We start from the raw sequence: 15125 nt of genomic DNA on the forward strand, positions 1-15125 counted from the left end.
ATGGGGTTGAGGACCCTTTGGCCTGTCCAGGAGAGGTTTACGACATTTCTATGCAGTTACAGAAGCACTTGGTGATAGGATGCTACAGTCTCTTAGCTCTTTGACGTTATGTCTGAAAATAGGACTGTCCACCATGGGGTGGGCTTCAGCTATTTTTAGGCCTAATTCTGAAAAATAGCTCAGAGCTGGTGTTTCTGTGTGCACACTCGGGCACCACAGTGCATGTGTGGTTAGTGCCAGGTTTTCTGGAGCAAGGACTCCTGCCTGAAAAGTGCCTCTCTCCCCTACATGCCTCTGGAGTTGTAGGGTCTCCTCTGCCTTTCCTTTCTCACCCTTGGTCAGAGAAGTGCTTTGCTGTCAGCAGAACAAAGATACTTTTGAGATAGTGTGAGAGGTATATTTTAAAAATAAGATTAGTGAAGTTTTAAAGTGATTATTTTCTATGCAAGTCTATAATTATTATAATTATTTTCTATGCAAGTCTATAATGTCTATAGAAATGAAAAGGAAGAAAATGCATCTACAATCCTGCCACCCTGAATAATCGAAGGGTTTTCATTTTTTCCATACCATTTGGCCCTGGGCCAAATGATTTCTAGATAGTTGTAACCATAGCACAGATATAGTTTCTTTTTTTCATCTTAGTATATAAAATAAGCATTTCCTGTGGTGCTAGAATCTTCACAGTTGTTTTCAATGAGTATGTACTATTTCATTGAGTGAAAATACCACAGTGTGTTGAATCATTTTCTTTTTTCTTTGTTTTTTAATTTTACTTTTTGGCTGTGTTGGATCTTGGTTTGCTGCGCAAGGGCTTTTTCTAGTTGCGGCAAGCAGGAGCTACTGTTCGTTGGGGTGCGCGGGCTTCTCATTGCAACGGCTTCTCTTGTTGCAGAGCACGGGCTCTAGGCGCGCAGGCTTCAATAGTTGTAGCACGTGGGCTCAGTAGTTGTGGCTCATGGGCTCTAGAACTCAGGCTCAGTAGTTGTGGCACACAGGCTTAATTGCTCCCTGGCATGTGGAATCTTCCTGGCCCAGGGCCTGAACCCGTGTCCTCTTCATTGGCAAGTGGTTTCTTAACCACTGTGCCACCAGGGAAGTCCTAATAATTTTCAAATGATAAAAAATTAGAGTCTTGCCCGTCTTTTCTGTTTTAGGTATCACTGGAGTGAATATGTTGGTACCTTGATTTTTATTTGTTTTAAGTTTTCCTTAGGATAAAAATCTAGTGATTATCAATAGAATTACTGTGTCCAAAGATATTAATATTTTTATTACCAAATTGCTTTTCCAAAGGATTGTAATAATTTATGTCACTTTTGTCATTGTACCAGTTTCACCCCAACCTCACCAGATGGCATATCATCTCTTTTTGTTTCTTTGTTTGTTTGTTTTTGAAAATTTAGTAATTATAAATTTGTGCCCCCACTTTTTGCCAACATGTATTTGATTGTGGTTGAAGGTGGATGTTTTTTATAGCTTTCATGGCTAATATAATACAGGTCTTGACCCGCTGAGAAAACTTTTTAGATCTGTAGCATTCTTGTGGATGTCTTCTAGACAACTGACTTGCAAATTCTGACTAAGTTGGTTCCTTAAGCTGCTTTTTGAGCTCCCAAGCCAGGGGACAAGCCAACACCATCAGCACATTATCTTATTCTTAAGGCCTAATTGTACTGAGACACCTGTCAGCCACTGAGAAAGATCTAGGCTCTGTTCATCTGTAAATAGGACATGGAATTTGAAATATCAAATCAAATCCTTGAGCAAATCTTTTTGCCTGATCTACTTAGGAAGATTCCATGTTTGCACATACATAGAGCAAATAACTTAGAACTATCCAGATATAGACAGTCAACTCAATTCTAGAAAATTTCAAGATTTTCTTCTAAAATAACTCTCAGTCTGTAAAAGTCTTGCTGCTGTTTCACGGAAGTCTTCTGTCAGAAGTACAGACTGGGTTCTGGGATGGGCATTCCATATTCCACCTGTCTGTTTACTATGAATGTTTTGCTTGTTCAAGTTCTCTGAGCCTCACTTTACAAAAAGGAGCACTAATACCTGTTAGAGCATGGTGAGGATTAAATACATTAATATTTATGTAAAGTGCCTGGTGCAGTGTATGGCTTGTATTAGACATGCAGGAAATAGGTGATAGCTACAGTTATTGTCTAACTATTAGGAGATATATGTATATATCCTTTTTTTTTTTTTTTTGGCCCCACTGCTAGGCATGCAGGATCTTAGCTCCTTGACCAGAGATCAAATCTGTGCTTACTGCAGTGGAAGCACGGAGTCTTAACCACTGGACCGCCAGGGAAGTCCCAAAATGTTAGGAATATTTAAAACCTGGATTTAAGTGCTCCTTCCTCAATTTGTGGTACAGTGAGAGAAGGAAAATTGGGTTTTAGAACCAAAAGAATTTGAGTTATAGGATATCAGCTTCATTTTATCCTAGAAGAGTGACTTTTGGCAAATGACATACTTTATCTGTTTTTCTTTTCTCATCCATAAGTTGAAATGTATGTAAAACTACCCAGTACCTGACACATAGAATAAATGCTAGTTATTATCGTCAATAGCACATACCTTTAGATAATGGTTAAAGACAAATGCACTTCACTAAATTTGTTTTTAACAACAGAGAAAAGCCAACAAATGACGTGCTTTAAGGAAGGCTCGTGGAAAAGGTCACATTTCAGGCGCTTTTAAGATTCTGGGAACCATATGACCTGACTTAGTAGGAAGGAATTTGTGGACCTAGGGATAGGGATGTTTCAGAGATGGCTTCAGGGTGAGGGCAGGCGGTGGCCCAGAAGGGACTGAGCAGATTTGTTTGAGATGGTGGAGATGAACAGAAATTGGGCTGGGAAGATGCCAGAGGGCTTCAAGGCATGTGGGGAGGCAATGCTGTCAAAACAGCAGGTGAAGAAAAGCTGTTCCAGGTGATTGGTCCTGGGAAAGAGAATTTCTAGAGATGATATTCTAGTCCAAGAAAGATGAAAATGGCAGTGACAAGGCTGGAGAGGTAAAGGACAAATACAGGAGGTAGAGAAGTTGCAGGATTAGGTAACGCCTTAAATACAAAGAGTTCAAGGAAGAGATGAGTTTGGGGTTGTTCTAAAGCATCTTGTTTAGGGTATCTAAGAGATGATCATAGCTTTCCTTGGGGATAGGAAGTTGTGTCTGTTGAGGAAAGAACATTTTTGTCATTGAGAATGAGTTGGTGACTGCCTAAAAATGTATTTTGTCGTCTTTATAAAAGTTAGTCTAGCCACAGGTGACACTGCCTAGAGTCTTTACATGCAAAAGTGACCATTCTGTCTCCCCACCACCACCAAAAGAGGGCTGGAGGCCTTGTCTTCTGTCCCTGTGTGGTCATTAAAACCATTATTACCATGTGGTTACTAAGTACTGCAGACCCGACCCACCCCGTCCCTGGTGGTCAGAGTCCCAACCAATTTTGAATCCTGGGCGTTTCTTTTTTCTTGCAACTTGGCTGTGCGTTTTGTCTGACATTTATAGGTGTTTTGTCATGGGAGGATTTTTAGACCTTCTGGTATGTTGCATGAAATAGAAGTCTCTCACTCCCCAAGTGATAATATTCTCTCTGAAATCCTAGGAATGAGAGAACGGTATTAGTCAGGGTCCTGGTAGGAAACAGATGGCACGCTCACACTGGGTAATTTAAGGAGCGTTTAATTGTTTCATTCAGGCAAAGGGAAGCTTTCTATTCCAGGTATGAAGAGTTTTGATGGAAGAATTAGGGATTTACCCAACTGTTGAAAGAACTGGCATTGGGAAGGTCAGACTGAAACGCCACAGTGAGTGGTCCTCGTGAGCTCACGGGGAAGCTGCTATGAGTCCGTGTCTGCTGCAGCCACCTCCGGGAGTATTAACCTCTCTTTTTCTTCTGCCTTTCAAATCTTTCTTATGCTCCTCTTTGTAAACTCTAACCGAGATTATGCTGGAAAAGGGGTTCTCAAAAGGTAGCTCCCAGCTTCTGATCTGCAGAGGAGAACTTGGAGGGTATTCACAATGCTGCTGAGTTGCCCACAGTGCAGAACTGGGACTGTTTACACAGGGTGAGCAGGGATTGGGGACACCAGTGGAGACAGTGGAGTCTCCTGGGCTAGCAGTAGCAGGAGGTGTTACTAGCCCTGGGCCTGGAAGGCAAGAGGAGGAAGCCATTCGTTGAGCCTGGAGAACGTGGCTGTTGAGGTTGCCCAGCTGGGGCTTGGCAACTGGTGGGTCATCTCAGCCAGCCTCAGCCACTGCAGGGTGGGAGCCAGGAGAGTAAAATTCCTCCTTCTCACTCTCCTCCTGCCTCTTCCCAGACAGCTGGGCCAGAAGCCAGGGGGGCAGTGGAGTCTCTTGACAGTCCCTATGGTGCCCCTCCCAGGATAGAGAGTAGAACGGAGGTGGGTGAGGAGGAAGGTTGGAGGGAAAGCAGAATAATCGACCAGACAAGAGCCATAACTAGAAGCATGTGTGTTGTTAACATCTTGGGGATTAAGACATTTTTTCAAGGCAAGGGAAGAGAATAAGCAGAAAATCAAGGGTTAAACCTGAAGTAAAAGAGGAAGCACGTACTTGAAAAGATCTCTCAGGGAAACTGTGTTGAAGACAGATGGGAAAACTCTGTGGAAAAGAGAATGAATTGGGGAGTAGGATGATGTTGGACACAAGGAGGAAGGACAAAGAAGGCTAACGTTGGTTTTCTACAAGCCGGCAAGGTCATTGGCCCTGGGGTAGGGTGGGGAGCATGGCCGCAGGTGGAAGCAGTGTTGTGGCACTAAGTTCTGGACCTCATTTGTGCACCTCCATAGCCCTCCTAAAACCATTCAGAAGGTTAGGAAAATGGGAGAAAGCCGGGAAAGGGAGAGTTGGGGAGAGAGGTGCATTGGTAAACCTTTTTCATATTACGGATACAAATTCCTTATGGGTTACTTGCTTCCTTTTAGAGTGTCAAATTTTCTTTACTACATCTGTACTCGTTCAAACAAAGAAACTCAGGCATTTGTCACTACTAATCATGAAGCTGTAAAACTGTGACACCAATGCTTTGCTTTTCTTAAATGATGGGATAGTATTGGAATGATCTATTAGTAGCTTATTTTATACACTGATGCTAAAATTAATACTCTGGGTTTACATTTTCAATTTCTGGCATCCTTAGTTTTCCTAATTGCTTTACTTGGAAATACTAAAGAAGATAAACTTGCACCCACTTTCTGGTGATCAGATACTTTGTGTGTATTTAACTTGAGTAGTACCCTGCAGGAGATATCTGGCTGTGATTTTTTTTTTTTTTTTTTTTTTGGCCCATCTAGTCCATAAACCAGAACTATAATAGTAGGGAGGAGGACCACATCATACAGGACAGGCAACCTCTGAGAAGGGCTGAGAGCAGACCTCAGAAGGAAATGTACCCAAATCTGTTTCCTGCTCTGGAGATGGGATTCTCTGAGGAGCCAGGCCAGCCAGAGGCAGGAAGTGCTGATGTTACAGTGTTCTTTACTTCTTAGCAGCTCCTGTTTAGGAAAAATTTGGAGCAAGTGGCAACATTGTTTGTACACTCATTTTTCAGAAGCCTGATTTTATTTACAGAAGGATTAATTAAACAACATGTAAGGTATTTATGGAGAGGTTATCTCTCAAGGAAGCTTTTCATTAAACTGCCAGATATAGTCTTTTTGTTCTGTTTAACCCATTAGCTGCCTTTTATCATGTAGAGAAGGCAGTTGGCACTAAGAGCTAGGGTAGAAGGATACCACAAACAGGAAAAATACCTGTGTGGACAGAATTGCTCCTGACAGCCTTAGTTCCTAAGGTAGTTACTAACTTACCCTAAGCGGCTTAGTGGGAGGTCCTTGTGAGAGGGAAACAGAGAAGGACAGACTTCAAAGTATGGTTGGTGGGGCCACCCTCTTTCAAGGCTGACCTCTGACAGGACAAGTGGCAGTTGTCACTGACTGCATCTTAGATCCTCTGGGTAGTGTAGTGCTGAGATCGTGGGCTGAAGGGGCAGTCTGCCTGGCCAGGCTTGTGAACTCTGTGCTTCAGTTTCCTCGTTTGGAAGATGAGGGTACTGATTTTGTGAGGATTCAATGAGTTAGTGCTTATAAAATGCTGGTACAGTATCAAGCACTCCAGTAAGCACTCCAGTAGGAGTTATGTGTTGCCCAGCAGATTCACTGGAACACGGAAAATAGCAGTCTGTTGCAAAGCATTTTGAAGAGGACGAAAAGCAATTTCCTTTAGATTCTGAGATTATTTGTACTTGAATGTTTAAAGGTGACTTTGGGTCCTGTGATTATATAATCAAACTTAATATCCAAGTAGTAGACTCTTGTCTAGCTATATAGACTTAAGATATTTCAGGAAGAAGTGGGTCAAGCTTTCAGAGTTTGGAGTCACTGACCATCTTCAGCTGTGATCCGTGTTTACTTTCTGCAATCTCCTCACAGCTCTAATGTGGACTTAAGTTGGGTTTTTTTCCCCTGGAACTGAAACTGGAGAATTTTACAGGCAGGGTCATAAGCATCATAGCTTTCAGATCAGTCGTATTCTATTTTCTCTTCCTGCTCTTCTCTTATCTCACTGCCACACCACCACCTGTGAGTATGGAAGTCCTAGTCTGGTTCTCTAAGGCTTACTTCTTGTGCATTTACAGGTTTACAGAATGCCTGCCGTGTGATCCTTACAGTTTTAATGACAGGAGAATTACAGCAAGGCACCAAGTCTCTGCCCTTGGAAGTTTGCATTCTATTCGGGGCAGGGGTGGGGATGCAGGGGGGACAGTACATCTGTGCCTGTTGGGAATAAATACTGGGGAGTAAACAAAGCCGGGGAGTCAGGAAGGCACAGGTGAGGGCTTTGAGTTACCTGTCTTTTCACAGGGTGGCCAGGGGAAGGCCATACCGGTTCCTGGAAGGAAGTAAAGGGGCAAGCCGTGTGCCTCTGGAGGAAGAGGATCACTGCCAAGAGCGAGGTTCCTGTGTAGAAATGCTGGTGGTCCATTCCAGAAGCAAGGAGACAGCAGAACTAGAGCGGAGAGTGGTAGAGGAGGAGGTCAGAGAGGTTATGAGGCGGGGGTGGGCCTCCCAGACCAGCTTCACCTGGATGAGATGGGGAGCCACTGCAGGGCTTGGAGAGGAGGAATCCTATTTACCTTTTAAAAGAATCACGACCTTCCTGCTGGCAACTCCTTTTTCAGCTTCCCTGAGAAGGAATTAAGAAAGTAGCTTCATAAGCCGTTGTAGGAGAACTTTGTCTTAACTTACCCTAGCCCATGTGTGTTTTGTAATTTCTTTTTTGAATAACTTATTTTAAAGTCATTTGGAGTGGTTTGGCCTTGTCTTATTCATCTCTGACTCTGAGACGGAGACAGGCCCAGTCAAAAGGCAATATAAAATCAGCTCTTGATTAATTGTTTAAAAGCAGTATATTACATGCAAATTATATTAGCAATGGTAATGCTAAGTGTTGACCCAGTCAGATGACTTTGGGAAGAGTCTAGGTCCTAGGCTTGGTGAATTCTAATTTTCCTCTGTATCTTTTGCTGTCCTTGTATGTGACTGTTTGAATTCCCTCCTTCATAGGAATGGCCAACAATAACTTTGTGAATACTAGATTGGCAAGTCAAAAACTACATGGGGGGTTAGAGATGCTAAAACTTCCTGCAAACCTCCAGAAAGAATCTGGAAGAATAATCACTGCTACTTTGACTTGTGCTACCTAGCCCTTTGTACCTGGGAATTGAGGATGGGGGCGGGCGGTGTGGGGGCTTAGATATACTTATATGTCAAGAAGAGGTTAACATCTAAGATTGTGTGGCTGACTGAAGCACTAAGGAATCCATGCAGTGATAAGAATTGAGTGTCCTAGGGTCACCCATCATCACAGGTTGTTGGTAATTACAGTGAACCTGCGGTAACATACATTAGGATATAAGGAGCTGACTTCTGTTCTCAGTCGGGGAGGAGATAGGCCAGTGGAGTGACTGCCTCAGCATCATGTGAGACTCTCTGGTCAGTGATTAGTCTAATAATATGTGAAACAAATTAAATGAAATTGTTTTTTCCTCACCCTTCCCCCACCATAACTGGCAGATTTATTTTAAAATTATTGGATTTTTCATTTACAATAATAGTATAGCCCCATATTTTAACCCAGTTAAATTTGGGGGGCTCATTTATCTAATAGTGAAGTTTTTACTGAATTGAATTTATATTTACCCAGAGTGTTTCTTTTCATACTGCCGTAGACTTCTGCCTCACTCTGTGGCCATTTCTCTGCTTATTTGCATCTTCAGAAAGAGATAGGCTAAGAAATAAAGGAAATGAAATTCAAACCAGTTAATAACTTCACTGGGCATCTGAATTTTCATGTCCCCTCCATCTCTAAACTTGGTTTTATTTGTACTGAGGAGAAGCATATCTAATACTCTTCTTTTTTTTCCTTCCATTTCCAGGAGGGCTGTTGGCCTGCTGCTGTGCTGCTGAACAGTATGCAGTCCTTCCGGGAGCAAAGCAGTTACCACGGAAACCAGCAGAGTTACCCACAGGAGGTACACGGCTCATCCCGGATAGAAGAGTTCAGCCCTCGTCAGGCCCAGATGTTCCAGAATTTTGGGGGTGCAGGTGGCGGTAGTGGTGGCAGTGGCGGCAGCAGTGGTGGTGGACGACGAGGAACAGCGGCTGCTGCTGCTGCTGCTGCTGCAGCAATGGCTAGCGAAACCTCCGGCCATCAGGGCTACCAGGGTTTCAGGAAGGAAGCTGGAGACTTTTACTACATGGCAGGCAACAAAGACCCCGTGGCGACAGGAACCCCGCAGCCTCCTCAGCGAAGGCCTTCCGGGCCTGTGCAGAGCTATGGACCCCCGCAGGCAAGCAGCTTTGGCAATCAGTATGGGAGTGAGGGTCATGTGGGCCAGTTTCAAGCACAGCACTCTGCCCTTGGTGGCGTGTCTCACTATCAGCAGGATTACACGGGGCCTTTCTCTCCAGGGAGTGCTCAGTACCAACAGCAGCCTTCCAGCCAACAGCAGCAGCAAGTACAGCAGTTGAGACAGCAGCTTTACCAGTCCCATCAGCCTCTGCCGCAAGCCACGGGCCAGCCAGCATCCGGCTCGTCTCACCTGCAGCCGATGCAGCGGCCCTCAACTCTGCCAGCCTCTGCCACTGGTTACCAGTTAAGAGTGGGTCAGTTCGGCCAACACTACCAGTCTTCTGCCGCCGCTGCCGCCGCCTCCTCCTCCTCCTTCCCTTCACCACAGCGTTTCAGCCAGTCTGGACAGAGCTATGACGGCAGTTACAGTGTGAATGCCGGATCCCAGTACGAAGGACATAATGTGGGTTCTAATGCACAGGCTTATGGAACACAATCAAATTACAGCTATCAGCCTCAATCTGTGAAGAATTTCGAACAGACAAAGATTCCACAAGGGACCCAGCAGGGGCAGCAGCAGCAGCCGCAGCAACAGCAGCCGCAGCCGCAGCCGCAGCAGGGGCAGCAGCAGCACCCCCCACAGCATGTGATGCAGTACACCAACGCTGCCCCCAAGCTGCCGCTGCAGAGCCAGGTGGGGCAGTACAGCCAGCCCGAGGTGCCTGTGAGGTCCCCCATGCAGTTTCACCAGAACTTCAGTCCCATTTCCAACCCTTCCCCAGCTGCCTCTGTGGTTCAGTCTCCAAGCTGTAGCTCTACCCCATCTCCTCTTATGCAGAGTGGGGAGAATCTCCAGTGTGGGCAAGGCAATGTGCCGATGGGTTCCAGAAACAGAATTCTACAGTTAATGCCTCAGCTCAGCCCAACCCCATCAATGATGCCCAGTCCTAATTCTCATGCTGCAGGCTTCAAAGGGTTTGGACTAGAGGGGGTGCCAGAAAAGCGGCTGACAGATCCTGGGTTGAGTAGTTTGAGTGCCCTGAGTACGCAAGTGGCCAATCTTCCTAACACTGTTCAGCACATGCTACTTTCCGATGCCCTGACACCTCAGAAGAAGACCTCCAAGAGGCCTTCCTCATCTTCTAAGAAAGCAGACAGCTGCACAAACTCTGAAGGCTCCTCACAGGCTGAAGAACAACTTAAGTCCCCTATGGCAGAGTCGTTGGATGGAGGCTGCTCCAGCAGTTCTGAGGATCAAGGCGAGAGGGTGAGGCAGCTAAGTGGCCAGAGCACCAGCTCTGACACCACCTACAAGGGTGGAGCCTCAGAGAAGGCAAGCTCCTCACCAGCACAAGGCACTCAGAATGAAGCCCCCAGACTCAGTGCCAGTCCTGCAGCCAGAGACGAGACCGCCTCGCCAGGTGCTAAGGACACGCCGTTGTCATCCGAGGGCAACCCGAAAGTCAACGAGAAGACTGTTGGGGTGATTGTTTCCCGGGAAGCTATGACAAGTCGAGTGGAAAAACCTGGTGGGCAAGAAAAAGGCTCCCAAGAGGACGACCCTGCAGCCACTCAAAGGCCACCCAGCACTGGCGGGGCAAAGGAAACCAGTCATGCGTCACTTCCACAGCCAGAGCCTCTGGGAGGAGGAAGTAAAGGAAACAAGAATGGAGATAATAACTCCAACCACAACGGAGAAGGAAATGGCCAGAGTGGGCACTCCACAGGGGGCTCTGGTTTTATAGGCAGAACTGAGTCTAGCAAATCCCCTGGAAGCTTGCGCTACAGTTACAAAGATAGTTTTGGGTCAGCCGTGCCAAGAAATGTCAGTGGCTTTCCTCAGTATCCTACAGGACAAGATAAGGGGGACTTCACTGGCCATGGGGAGCGAAAGGGTAGAAATGAGAAGTTCCCCAGCCTCCTGCAGGAAGTGCTTCAGGGTTACCACCACCACCCTGACAGGAGATACTCCAGGAGTACTCAGGAGCACCAGGGCATGGCTGGTGGCCTGGAAGGAGCCACAAGGCCAAATGTTTTAGTTAGTCAAACCAATGAATTAGCTAGCAGGGGCCTTTTGAACAAAAGCATTGGGTCCCTATTAGAAAACCCCCATTGGGGCCCCTGGGAAAGGAAATCAAGTGGCACGGCTTCTGAGATGAAACAGATCAATTTGGCTGACTATCCAATTCCCAGGAAGTTTGAAATAGAGCCTCAGTCATCAGCCCACGAGCCCGGGGGTTCCCTCTCTGAAAGAAGATCAGTGATCTGTGATATTTCTCCACTAAGACAGATTGTCAGAGACCCGGGGGCTCACTCACTGGGACACATGGGTGCTGACACCAGACTTGGGAGGAATGAACGTCTCAATCCAAGTTTAAGTCAGTCGGTCATTCTTCCAGGTGGGTTGGTGTCCATGGAAACAAAGCTGAAATCCCAGAGTGGGCAGATAAAAGAGGAAGACTTTGAACAATCCAAGTCCCAAGCTAGCTTCAACAGCAAGAAATCTGGAGACCACTGTCACCCTACTAGCATCAAGCATGAGTCTTACCGAGGCAACGCCAGCCCTGGAGCAGCTGCCCATGATTCCATCTCAGACTATGGCCCACAGGACAGCAGACCCACACCAATGCGGCGAGTCCCTGGCAGAGTTGGTCGGGAGGGCATGAGGGGTCGGTCCCCTTCTCAGTATCACGACTTTTCAGAAAAATTGAAGATGTCTCCTGGGAGGAGCAGAGGCCCAGGGGGAGACCCTCATCACATGAACCCTCACATGACCTTTTCAGAGAGGGCCAACAGGAGTTCTTTGCACACTCCCTTTTCTCCCAACTCAGAAAGCCTGGCTTCTGCTTATCACACAAACACTCGTGCTCATGCTTATGGGGACCCCAGTGCAGGTTTGAATTCTCAACTCCATTACAAGAGACAGATGTATCAACAGCAACAAGAGGAATATAAGGACTGGAGCAGCAGTTCTGCTCAGGGAGTGATCGCTGCAGCTCAGCACAGGCAGGAGGGACCCCGCAAGAGTCCAAGGCAGCAGCAGTTTCTCGACCGAGTACGGAGCCCCCTGAAGAATGACAAAGATGGCATGATGTATGGCCCACCAATGGGGACTTACCATGACCCCAGCGGTCAGGACGGTGGGCGCTGCCTCATGTCTAGTGACGGTCTTTCTAACAAAGGCATTGAATTGAAGCATGGCTCCCAGAAGTTGCAACAAGAATCTTGTTGGGATCTTTCTCGGCAAACCTCTCCGGCCAAAAGCGGCGGTCCTCCAGGAATGTCCAATCAAAAAAGGTATGGACCACCCCATGAGACCGATGGACATGGGCTAGCTGAGTCTGCACAGTCATCCAAACCTGGTAATGTTATGCTAAGGCTTCCAGGTCAAGAGGATCATTCTTCTCAAAACCCCTTAATCATGAGGAGGCGTGTCCGTTCTTTTATCTCTCCCATTCCCAGTAAGAGGCAGTCACAAGATGTGAAGAACAGTAACACTGAAGATAAAGGGCGCCTCCTTCACCCATCAAAAGAAGGCGCTGATAAAGCGTTCAATTCCTATGCCCATCTTTCTCACAGCCAGGAGATCAAGTCCATCCCTAAGAGAGAATCCTCCAAGGACCTTCCAAGTCCAGATGGTAGAAACTGCCCTGCTGTTACCCTCACAAGTCCTGGTAAGACCAAAATACTGCCCCCACGGAAAGGACGGGGTTTGAAATTGGAAGCTATCGTTCAGAAGATCACATCCCCAAACATTAGGAGGAGTGCATCCTCGAACAGTGCAGAGGCTGGGGGCGACACGGTCACTCTTGATGACATCCTGTCCTTGAAGAGCGGCCCTCCTGAAGGCGGAAGTGGCGCCATTCAGGATGCAGAGATGGAGAAGAGAAAAGGTGAGGTGGTATCTGACCTAGTCTGCCCAGCAAACCCGGAGTTGAGCGTGGAAAAGCCACTTGCACGGTCTTCGGAGGAGTGGCGTGGCAGTGGAGACGACAAAGTGAAGACCGAGACACACCCAGACGTGGTCACTGCTGGAAAGGAACCCCCTGGTGCCGTGACATCAGCAACCTCACAGAAGCCCGGGAGTAACCAAGGGAGACCAGATGGTTCCCTGGGTGGGACAGCACCTTTAATCTTTCCTGACTCAAAGAATGTACCTCCAGCGGGCGCATTGGCTCCTGAGGCAAACCCCAAGGCTGAAGAGAAAGAGAACGATACAGTGACGATTTCCCCCAAGCAGGAGGGTTTTCCCCCGAAGGGTTATTTCCCCTCAGGAAAGAAGAAGGGGAGACCCATTGGCAGTGTGAATAAGCAAAAGAAACAACAACAGCCACCGCCTCCACCCCCTCAGCCCCCTCAGATACCAGAAGGTTCTGCAGATGGAGAGCCAAAGCCAAAAAAGCAGAGGCAAAGGAGGGAGAGAAGGAAGCCTGGGGCACAGCCACGGAAGCGGAAAACCAAACAAGCAGTTCCCATTGTAGAGCCCCAAGAACCCGAGATCAAGCTGAAGTATGCCACCCAGCCACTGGACAAAACTGATGCCAAGAACAAGTCTTTTTTCCCTTATATCCATGTAGTAAATAAGTGTGAACTTGGAGCCGTTTGTACAATCATCAATGCTGAGGAAGAAGAACAGACCAAATTGGTGAGGGGTCGGAAGGGTCAGAGGTCCCTGACCCCTCCACCCAGCAGCACTGAAAGCAAGGTGCTCCCAGCTTCGTCCTTTATGCTGCAGGGACCTGTTGTGACAGAGTCTTCTGTTATGGGGCACCTGGTTTGCTGTCTGTGTGGCAAGTGGGCCAGTTACCGGAACATGGGCGACCTCTTTGGACCCTTTTATCCCCAAGATTATGCAGCCACTCTCCCCAAGAATCCGCCTCCTAAGAGGGCCACGGAAATGCAGAGCAAAGTTAAGGTACGGCACAAAAGCGCTTCGAATGGCTCCAAGACGGACACTGAGGAGGAGGAAGAGCAGCAGCAGCAGAAGGAGCAGAGGAGCCTGGCCACCCACCCCAGGTTTAAGCGGCGACACCGCTCAGAAGACTGTGGCGGAGGCCCCCGGTCCCTGTCCAGGGGGCTCCCTTGTAAAAAAGCAACCACCGAGGGCAGCAGTGAAAAGACTGTTTTGGACGCAAAGCCCTCCGTGCCCACCACTTCAGAAGGTGGCCCTGAGTTGGAGTTACAAATCCCTGAACTACCTCTTGACAGTAATGAATTTTGGGTCCATGAGGGTTGTATTCTATGGGCCAATGGAATCTACCTGGTCTGTGGCAGGCTCTACGGCCTGCAGGAAGCGCTGGAAATAGCCAGAGAGATGGTGAGTACGAGAAATCCCTTACTAGTTGCTCTTTTTGTTACTTCTTTTTGGTTCCTTTTCTTCCACCTTCACTTGTTTCAGCCGTGTTTTTTATTCTTACATATTTAATTCCTCCAAATTAAAGCCCCTAAGCTCATGTACAACTCAGGGAATATAGCCAGCGCTTTGTAATAACTAAATGGAGGGGAGTATAACCTTTAAATATTGTGAGTCACTATGTTGTACAGCTGTAACTTAGATAATATGGTACCTCAACTGCACTTCAATTAAAAAATAATAATAAGGCCCCTAGGCCCAAATAATGGACAGAAAATGAAGTAATTTGGAAATTTATTTAACTTTTATTTTTACCAGTAATGTACGTTCACAGATTACAGGGTCATGCTGGTGTCCTCCAGCTCATTAAAACAAACGTCCCTGTTTCATCCCTCCTCAAACCAGATCCCTCTGCCGGTTTCCTCCGTTTCTGAATAATAAGCTTTTATTGCTATTTGTGTTATCTGTGCATCTTTTTTCTCATTTTTCAACATCTGACTCTGTAATACTTATGAAATATATACTATGGTTATAACTTCCTTCTTTTAAAACTTTTTACTTCTCTAGAATTATTTTTTTTTTCTTTAAAATTTTTTATTTTATTTATTTATTTTATTTGGCTGCATTGGGTCTTCATTGCTGCAAACGGGCTTTCTCTAGTTGCAGTGAGCGGGGGCTACTCTTTGTCATAGTGCTCGGGCTTCTCATTGCAATGGCTTCTCTTGTTGCAGAGCACGGGCTCTAGGCACACAGGCTTCAGTAGTTGCGGCATATGGGCTCAGTAGTTGTGGCACTCGGGCTCAGTTGCTCCTCAGTATATGGGATCCTTCTGAGCCAGGGATCGAATCTGTGTCCCCTGCATTGGCAGGTGGATTCCCAA

At 46.7% G+C, this 15125-nt stretch overlaps 1 protein-coding gene across 11 annotated transcripts in view; it reads left to right on the forward strand.

The window, feature by feature from the left end:
• Window positions 1-15125, forward strand: part of TCF20 (transcription factor 20) — a 190311-nt gene that overhangs the window by 127244 nt on the left and 47942 nt on the right. For 9 of the 11 annotated variants that reach the window (XM_057741089.1, XM_057741085.1, XM_057741090.1 and 6 more), the window contains one exon: window positions 8477-14209. In XM_057741089.1, coding sequence (XP_057597072.1) covers window positions 8513-14209 — 5697 coding nt within the window. In that variant the 5' untranslated portion in view covers window positions 8477-8512. Of the gene's footprint in view, window positions 1-7056; window positions 7075-7932; window positions 8034-8476; window positions 14210-15125 lie in introns of those variants that run through there. The other 2 variants (XM_057741079.1, XM_057741087.1) reach the window with 2 other exon arrangements.

Source organism: Hippopotamus amphibius, chromosome 7, assembly GCF_030028045.1.
Source record: "Hippopotamus amphibius kiboko isolate mHipAmp2 chromosome 7, mHipAmp2.hap2, whole genome shotgun sequence".
In the NCBI taxonomy this organism is placed as follows: Eukaryota; Metazoa; Chordata; class Mammalia; order Artiodactyla; family Hippopotamidae; genus Hippopotamus; species Hippopotamus amphibius.